A 9,510-nucleotide genomic window follows, 5' to 3' on the forward strand; every position below is an offset into this window, starting at 1 on the left:
GGATTCTAGTCCCTATGTTTTCAGGAGAGAAATGGGGCTATGCTTGAGGGAAACGGGTTCTCTTCGAGAAGCGGGGGATATGTTTATTTTACGTATTGTTCCATCTCTATGCCGCTTTTCATCACCATAATCCCAAAGCGGTTTAAAGTATAGTTAAAACATTGCACAACTTAAATAGAACTCAAAAGGGCAAATATTAAATATTTTTAAAAAATTCCTATTTAAAAGTTTAAAAACCTATATAAAACAGTAACCTGTTTAGCCCAGCCTTATCCTATGCATTTTTCCTGGATAGAACACATGCTAATTTCAACAGGACTTACTCCTAGGGAAGCTCATTGAGGATTGCATCCGCAACCGCTCTGCTAATCATGATTGCATCTTGACACTCCGTCGCCGCCCCAAACCCCTGTGTAATGAATTTTCTCCTACTGAATGGGCTTGACCTGGTGTTGATGTAATCATAATTAGCATTTTAAAAGGACTGGCAGCTGATATACCTCTAACCAGCTGAAGGAGTTGGGGAGGGGGACATAACTGAATACCGGGCTGGTGTATTGCTGTCGTCGTCTTTCAACCGATTTACTGTAAACCGAATAGCCGCTTTGAGGCTCTGCGCCACGGTTGCCCAGTCTAACATGCTCGCTGACCTCACTTCGAAAGCATGATCCATCTACAGCACAGAGCGTTTGCATTTAAACAGACTACCGGCTCTGAACCGGTTTAATCAGGTCAATAAACCCACATCCTCGCTTGGCTTCGGATTAAGTCAGTCCGTGACCCAATTAAAGTGGAAATCCTTAGATGTAACCAATTTGTCACACACGCTCCTCCACCAAACTCAGTGGAGCTACCCTGAATCGATTTAAACGCAGCTCCCTCTATTTAAATAACAGGAATCAGCTACAGACCGGGCATCTCGGGAGAACTGAAAGCTCCGGTGTAAACAGTAATCCTCGGTTCTGGATTGTTGGGGGTCGTGTGCATACTCAGCCCGGGGTGTGATCGCAGCCTGCACCCCTCAAAAGCTGAATGGGCTGTCATTTTTTTTTTAACTAGGTGACACACTGAGCTGTCTCCACTTGAAGACGGGGCGGGGGTGGGGGCGAGACTTCCGGGACCCCCGACCCCCCCCCCCAATGAGGGACAGGAAGAAATTCCTCCTATCTTAAATAGTTGTGCTAGAAAGTCAGCCGCACTGGCTCCAGGGAAATTTCAGGACCGCAGGAGAGAAGAGACTCGATTACTCCTCCCGGGAAAGACTTTAGACATAGTTGCGTCTATAGGTAAGCTTTGAACCCAATAACCTCTCTTTTTTGGCAGTCCTAGGAAGTGCCCCAGGTGGCCTCCGGATGAAAGATTCCCCCGTTTAGAGACACTTTATTACCTCACCTGGCGAAACGCGCAGAGGACTGTGGATCGCTTAGCGCCCTGCGAGCTTTTTGCAGAGTGCAATCCACTGTCCGCTTAAGCAGGTGCCTACAGCTGCAATCTCCTGTTAAGACACTTCTAGTCCTTCTACCTAACCGGATTAAGGCTTCAATCCCGCGCACGCTGGTTTACTTGGGAGCCAGACCTGTTGAACTCGGTGGGGTTTACTTCCGAGTAAGGATACACGGGATCGGGGCCGCGCAGCCCAACTCCATTTAATCTTTATTCTTCGGGGAAATGTAGCAGCCGCTCTTCAGACAAAGCTCTGGGAGCGGTTTACAGAACACCCACCACCACCACCACCTCCGTTTCTGCCCGTGGTGTGGAACAAGAGTTTTATCCTAATCCCAGGCACCCCATTCCTTTGCCCGAAAAATACTTACTCGGGAGTAAGCCCCTTGGAACTCATGGAGACTTGCTCCCGAGAAGCTAAGCAGAGAGCTCGGGCGGCAAGGCTGCGATCCTCTCCGCGCGCTTACACGAGGGAGAGCAAGTCCCAGGCAGAGCAATAGGGCTTACTTCCGAGTTGTACCTATGCATAGGATAGGGCTGCAAGGAAAGCTACTTGCAGATTGGCCTGGGAGCAAACTACTCAGGGCGAGAGAGGGGCGGAGGCGTTCCCGCAGCCAGCCCGCTAACAGCGGTGCCACGCAGAGCGGCCAAGAAGGTTTACTCCCCCCAAGGAAGCAGGCAGGGGCGTGAGTGAGTAGCCGAGGCGTGCGTGAGTGGGAAAAGCGCGCGCTAGGCACGGCAGCGGCGGGCATAGGCGTTCCGCTCGTATTTTTCTTTACTATGTTTACTTCCGCCGGTACTCGATGGCGCGCTTGCGCTTCTGTGTAGTAAAAGGGCTGTCACGGGGAATTAAACCTTGCAGCTCCTCCAGCCGCTGCCGCTGCCGCCGCCGCCCCTCCTCATCCTAACGCACTGCTGCTGCTGCAGAGAGCCTCCCTGCTAGGGCGCGCCCTAAACCAGCCCCTGCTGCGGAGCCGCCCCTCGAAGGCTCCCCCACCCCACCCCGCTCTCTCTCTCTCTCTCCCCCTGCCTTGCAAGCGCCCTCTCTTCCAGCAGCCCCCATTTCAGCCTGCAAGAGCAGAGAGCCGCGCCCGCTGCTTCTTGCCGACTCCAGGGCGCGCGGTGTGTGTATGTGTGTGTCGGGAGGAGGGTGCCGTTTGTACGACCCCCTTCCTTGCTTTTGCTTTTCTGTCCTCTTTTTTTTCCCCTTTCCTTCCCTCCGACTATCACTCCAGAGACAGCCGTTGTGCAAAGAGGCTTGGCGTCTGTTGGCGGGAAAAGGAGGCGGGGAGGTGGAGTCAGTCTTACAGCAGTCTATAAAAGGAGCTAACGCGCCTAACTCATCACTAGACTTTGCTTCAGAGCCGACGCAAGGGGCGGGGGTCTGGCGCTTGGGTAGGTGCCACCTTCGCCGCCGCCGCCGCCGCCGCCACCACCGCCTTTGCAGGGAGGGGAGGAAAAAAAAAATACACACACACATATCCCCCGATCTTCCCTGCCCACCCGGCGCCCCTCAAAGGAGAGAAAAGAGCCTAGAAACCCCCCAGATCCGACTGCACCGGGACGCCAAAAACGGGGGACTTATAATATCGCCTTGCTTACAAGGACTTGCCAAGCCAAACACCCGCCAGGAGGGACCGCGCCGTTTTCCCTGGTGGCGATTTTTGGTGGGATTTTTCTGGCTCGCTCGCCTTTCTTGCACGCCTCTTGAGAACCGACACTCTGTATTTCGTAGCCGGGACCCGGGAGGAGCCGGTAAGTTCCTGCCTCTCTCTTTCTCCGAGGGGTTTTTCTGGTTGGACGGATTGCTTTGGAGACGCGGGACAGCTGAATGGGTCGCGCTTCCTCCTCGCGACCGAGGCTTTCTCCAGCGTGTCCTAGAAAGAGTAGCGCGACGGGAACGACGGCCGGCTCCGGAGCGAGCGCTGCCAGGGGGCTGAGAAGGGGTTAACTCTGCTTTCCTTTTTGTCTGGCCCCCTCCCCGCTTCGTAGAGCTCGGCTGTGCGCGGCGGCCACTTGGATGTAGTCTCCTGGTTGTCTGTGCCGGAGCTTTAAATTTCTCGCCTTGCGAACGGCAGCTGCGAGCTTGGTGTCGTCCTTGTGGCGCAAATATAGGGAAGTTGGGGGGCGTCGCGCTGCATTTCTCCCCCTCCCCGATGCAAGCTGCGGAGCGGGGCTTGGTTTATTCTGCGCGGTTCTTTCATAGCCGAGTGACTGATCCGAATCGGTTTCGCGCGGAGAGACGGGGGTTTTGGAGGGGAAGTCTTTGGAGCGCCGGCAAGACGGGGAATGGCTCGTTCAGGGTCGTAGACCCCTTGGCGGCAGGGCGCTGGGTGGGTGGTGCCCGTCCCCGGGTCCCAGAGTCCGGTTAGGGAGTGCAAGAGCAGAGCTATTACCTCGGTGCGGCTACGTACGATCCAGAGGGGTGGGGAGGCTGAGACCCGGAGGGCTGCGGGGGCGGCGGATGGGAGTGAATCCCGGGGAGCCTGCGGGGGGGAGGCGTAGCTGGAGCTTCACCCTCCATTTTTAAGGTGGTTCCCGGGGTATTGCTAGTTCAGATCCCGGTATCGATTTGAAAACATGAGCCGGGGCATGAAGCAGCCTCCGCTTTATCGCAGCGGGCCGAGTTTTTACAGCGGTTCCCACATATATATATATAAATAATATATATATTTGTGGTGGGGGAGCAGCGCTTGGTGTTTGTATCCACTTTGCGAAGTGCAGCTTAGAGCTGTGTCGTAATGGCTTACCTCGGATACTAATTGGGTTCAGGGCTGTCTGAGCTCCGCCGGTAAATGCTTGGGTGGGGGGACCGCGGGGCGCGCACACAGGCGGAGCTGGGTGGTCGCCTAATTCTGAAAGGCGGGCGGTGGATTTGGGTTGGGCTGTAAGTGCAGTAGGGGGAGGCAGCGGGGCAGGATCTCGCTGCACACTCTGGAAGCGGCTTAGTGACCTAGAGGGGGACTGAACTGCCCGATCCGGTGCGTGCTCACGGACCTACTCCGTAGTAAAAATGCTTCGGAGTTGCAGTGTGGGAAGGGGGCGTGTTGCACTTAATTGAGCACCTGGAGAAGTTTGTGCCGCCCAGTGTCTCTGAAGCCCGGTGGTGCGACCCCTTTTAGGTCTCTGGCTTGCTCTTCCGACTCGGCTCTTGCCAAGGGACGTGGTCCAACATGACTTAGTGCGGATTAGTTACTCTCCGCCTTCAGACTTCCCTCACGTCCTCAGTGCATGCCAGCTAGTAAGCCCTAGACTCTCCCCCGCCTTAGCGAGTCCGCCCACAGAACGGGAGTAGTTACTCCGGCTTCAGACTCGGATCCGCTCTGCAGCGTAGGCTTCGGGGGCGTCGCTCTGGCGGGAGGCTGAGACAGGCGCCCGCGGAGGTGAGGTGGGCTTGTGCAGAGCCGCTCTTCCACACATCTAACCAGGGTCTCTCCTCTTCCGTCGGCCCTTCAGGCACCCGCCGCCGCCGCCACGATGCCTCTGACGGTCCCGAGCTTCCACAGCCGGACTTACGACTACGACTACGACTCAGTCCAGCCCTATTTCTACTACGAGGACGAGGAGGAGAACTTCTACTTCACCGGGCAGCAGCGGGGCTGCGAGCTGCAGCCGCCCGCCCCGTCGGAGGACATCTGGAAGAAGTTCGAGCTGCTGCCCACGCCGCCCCTCTCGCCCAGCCGCCGCTCCAGCTGCTTCCCGTCGGGCGCCGACCAGCTGGAGATGGTGACCGAGCTGCTGGGCAGCGACGTGGTCAGCCAGAGCTTCATCTGCGACCCGGACGACGAGGCCTTCGTCAAGTCCATCATCATCCAGGACTGCATGTGGAGCGGGGGCTCGGCCGCCGCCAAGCTCCAGAAGGTGGTCTCCGAGAAGCTCGCCTCCTACCAGGCGGCCCGACGGGAGGGCGCTGGCGCGGCTGCCTCCGCCCGCAGCAGCAGCAGCAGCCTCCAGTCCTCGCCGCCGCAGACGCCCGCCTCAGCAGCTGCCGTGGCCGCTGGCGCCGCCGCCTCCTCCTCCTCCTCCTCCACCTCCTCGTCGCCCAGTAGCGCCTACTTGCAGGACCTGAGCGCCGCCGCGGCCGAGTGCATCGACCCGTCCGTCGTCTTCCCCTACCCGCTGAGCGAGAAGCCGCCGAAAGCCGCCGAGGTCGCCTCTCCGGAGGCCAGCCCCGCTTCCTTGCTCGGGGAGGACACACCGCCCACCACCAGCAGCGACTCGGGTGAGTAAGGGGCGGCTTCTCCTGGGCCTGCGTGGCCCCTTTCTACAGGCTCGCGGCGGTGGCGCTGCTGGCCCCCATGGAGGGGAGGAAGGCGTGGGGTTCCGGGCTGCCCAAGCCCCTCCCTGAGACATACTGCCAAGGAAAGGGTGCTGGGCAGGCCGGAGACCTGATTACAGCACAAGTGCAGTGGACAGAGCTGGGCGAGAAAGAACACTCTGTGCCGGGCCATGGTGCTTGGAAATGTGTGTGAAGCAGGTTAGGAAGCTGTCAAACCTGAAATGCTGGATGTTTGATCTTGATTGGTTTGAAGCATTCAAAGGGTTCTTTCCTTGCATGTAGGCTGAGTATGCGAGGAAAGATCTGGGGTGATAATGCCTTGTACTGGGGACCAAATATAACTCATGGTTGGATGCTTTCCCCCTGCCACAGCTGGAACAGTTGGGAAAGAGTTCTGAAGTTGCCAAGGAATTGTCTGCCCCAAAGAGAATGGCCCTTCTGCCTCAAATTCTGCTACCACCTGCCCAGTCTGGGGTGCATTTTTAAAAATTCCATTCACTGCCTCGGTCTTCCAAAGTCGGGGGGGGGAATATTGTTCCCATTCTACAGATAGGAACACCGAGGCTGAGTGTGACATTTTTCCAGAGGCATCCCAGTAAGTCTCGAGTGCCCTATACATTTTGAGGGGGAGGGGCAAACTGGGGTGTGGAACTCTAGTTTTCCTGTGGGCGCCGTGCCATTCCCTTTAAAAGGCAGTCTCTACTGAGTTTGATCCGAGAACTGATATTTAACCTCCCCCTGCCCTCTTCTGCAGATGTTTGGGTATCACTGAGGGCTCACTTATCAATGTGGTGCATCAGGACATTGACAGACCAGGGAAAGCAAAATGCAACCTAAAGGTGTCCCAAGTTTTGGCCACATTGAGTCCTGTGTCAATGTTTGTGCAACCCTTTGAAATAACTAACTAAATCCTAGTGGAATGTCTCATCTTTCATTACGCCACATGCTGGCTGGTTTGAACATCTAGGGACGTGTCTTCTCCCCACCATCACCACCACAGCCCCAAATATTTCAGTCCCTCAGCACCTCCCCCTTGTTAGGATGAGCTCTTCTATATATATATGTTTTTTCCTTTTAATGCCACGTTAGCGACACACATGGTCGGTCTTACCATGAATTACATTTCCTGGAAAAAGTAGCCTGGAAAAAGAGGGAGGAGGTGGTGGTGCTGCTTAAATTACATAACGGGTCACAGGAGGTCTCTGGAGGAGCGGGAAGTTTAAACCAGCTGACTGTCCTTTAATCAAGTCTGTCTTGGGAAAGCGGTAGTATAGCTTCAGGGGAAGGTGGATGAAAAGAGAGCTTAAGAGAAGGTCTATTTTTAAGACACTTTCTCTGGCTGCCTCGAGGGGAGAGTGTATGGCAGCTTCCCACAGGTCTGCATGACTATCTTTCAGAGCAATCAATCTGTGTGGTGAAAGAGCTGCTGGGAATTTTTAATAGGAGGTGAGTGACTCCTCTTCCATCTACTGATGGAGGAAAAACTTCTAAAGGTGTTCTTAAACTGGTGTGTGTTATGTAAGCTGCTGGGTGTGGCTCCTGCAATGCTAGCGCCTTGAGCTTTTGGGCTAATTCCCACAGTGCTCCCACACAAGCAGTCCTAAGGTTCTCATAGGTATGGAGTGTGTGAACGGAGCCATTCCAGGTTCAGCGAGCAGCAATTCGGATGGGCATTGACACTGGTAGGAATTGCTGCCAGCCGCACTGGTGATCATTCCGTTCACACATGGTAGTTACTGAGGCAAGAGCGGAGGGAGACAGGATCAGGGCTGTGGCTGTGAATCAGCCTATGGCTTTGCCTGCTATCTTTGGTAGGCTGCTGTTAACTGTTATGCAATCCTGCAATTTCGACATCTTAAGATTTGGAAGCCAGGATTCAGTTCAGTTAACAGCCCTTTGAGGAGTCATCCCCAGCAGAAATGTGCCGAGAGTATTCTTAACAGCCCTCCTGTTGCATAACAAGTTGTAGCCTCCCTTCTCCAGAAGTTCAGCTTTTTAGAAATTACACAATATTTTTCCATTTGGCTTAAGGGCAGCGCATGTCTCTCCGTATAACAGTAAATAACCGTCTGCTTGAAAACATACATTTATTTATTTATTTATTTATTTATGAAACTGTTGTTTGGGGGGTGGCCAGAGTACCCTTTCTAAACGTGTCTGTTTTATTTCTTGCAGAAGAGGAAGAGGAGCAGGAAGAAGAAGAGGAAGAAATCGATGTTGTCACTGTAGAAAAAAGGCACCCTGGAGTCAAGAAATCGGAGTCCGGCTCTCACTCGTCAGGGGGCCACGGTAGGCCCCCACACAGTCCGCTGGTTCTCAAGCGCTGCCACGTCCCGATCCACCAGCACAATTACGCTGCTCCTCCCTCAACCAGAGTTGAGCACTCCTCAGCTAAAAGGTTAAAGTTGGACAGTGCCAGAGTCCTCAAACAGATCAGTAACAACCGCAAATGTTCAAGCCCGCGCACGTCAGACTCCGAGGAGAATGACAAGCGGCGAACACACAACGTCCTGGAGCGCCAGAGGCGGAACGAGCTCAAGCTGAGCTTCTTTGCGCTGCGCGACCAGATCCCAGAAGTCGCCAACAACGAAAAAGCCCCCAAAGTCGTCATCCTCAAGAAGGCTACGGAATACGTCCTGTCGATCCAGTCGGATGAACACAGACTGATAGCGGAAAAGGAGCAGCTGAGGAGGAGGCGGGAACAGTTGAAAAGCAAACTTCAGCAGCTAAGGAACTCTTCTGTTTAAAAAGAGAGAGAGAGAGCGCGCACCCATGAACCATTGCGGGGGGCGGGCATAAAAAAAGACTGTGGGGCTACTGCCAGCTGGGTGCAAATTAGGACAAGTTCAGTGCTTCTAAAGTAAATGTACTGATGGACTCAACTAGTTTGTGAAACGGAACTTTTGCAATTGCATGCTAGACAACTACACAACCTTGGCTTGACCTTGGCATAAGCGCAAGACAGGCCAGAACCTCAAACCTGCAAAAAAAAAAAAAAAAAACTTTGGGCAGACATCTCTTCATGCTTGGGGATGAACTCTTCCCCACCCCCCTCCTAATTTTTTTTATTTTATTTTATTTAAAACATATTTTTTTTAAGGTGATCAGAAAAAAGTTGTCTTTGCATCTGCTGTAGCTATATTTACACATATCCCAATGACTTGTAAATATCTTTATTAAAATCTTTATAGAAAATTTAAAGAAAACTGCAACAAATAATGCGCATAGAGGTTGTGGCAACTGGATTTATAAATGTCTTGAACTTCGTGCCATAACATTTCACAAACGTCCGGTCGTTTTTTATTTAAATACTTTTTTTGGTCTTTTTTAAAATAAATTACTTTATTTTGTGTTTCTAGATAAATAAAATATTTCCCCTAAATTGTAATTAACTTAGCCTTGCATGTTGTTTGTTTTTTACATGTGTTTAAAGGTACTTGGTCTAAACTTCATGGTTCCTGAAGGCAACATCTTGGCTGTCTGTATTTGCAGCCAGATTTATTCGCATACATCCCTGGTGACCATAGCATGGGCTTCAGCATCTATTATAGAGATACTGCTCTATGCAAGTTAATAACAAGCTCCATCTGACTACCATCAGTTACCACTGTGTTGGAACTGTTCCTAAAAGAGTGCATGGCCAGTGCATTATTGAAGGGGCCATAAACTCAGTGGTAGGGTATGCACCATTTAGCTCTCTAGGCAGTGATGTAGCTGCAGATTCAGACGTGCAGAAGGCGCTCTCCATAATAGCCCCCGTGGCCATGCCCACCCCAGTAGACAGCGCA

General features: G+C 53.2%; 1 protein-coding gene across 5 annotated transcripts; it reads left to right on the plus strand.

Annotated features, from left to right (window-relative positions):
* The first annotated feature begins 918 nt into the window (after positions 1 to 918).
* Positions 919 to 9,114, plus strand: MYC (MYC proto-oncogene, bHLH transcription factor). 5 transcript variants are annotated; one of them, XM_053248529.1, is made up of 3 exons: positions 919 to 1,286; positions 4,900 to 5,665; positions 7,898 to 9,114. In XM_053248529.1, exons 2-3 carry the CDS (start codon positions 4,921 to 4,923, stop codon positions 8,467 to 8,469), a joined length of 1,317 nt encoding a protein of 438 aa, XP_053104504.1. In that variant the 5' UTR covers positions 919 to 1,286; positions 4,900 to 4,920; the 3' UTR covers positions 8,470 to 9,114. The 5 variants fall into 5 exon arrangements, with proteins under 5 accessions (XP_053104504.1, XP_053104506.1, XP_053104503.1 ...); XM_053248531.1 differs by lacking the exon at positions 919 to 1,286 and adding an exon at positions 2,118 to 2,133; XM_053248528.1 differs by lacking the exon at positions 919 to 1,286 and adding an exon at positions 2,171 to 3,198.
* Positions 9,115 to 9,510: the final 396 nt, after the last annotated feature.

The sequence above is a fragment of the Hemicordylus capensis genome, chromosome 4 (genome assembly GCF_027244095.1).
Source record: "Hemicordylus capensis ecotype Gifberg chromosome 4, rHemCap1.1.pri, whole genome shotgun sequence".
NCBI lineage: Eukaryota > Metazoa > Chordata > Lepidosauria > Squamata > Cordylidae > Hemicordylus > Hemicordylus capensis.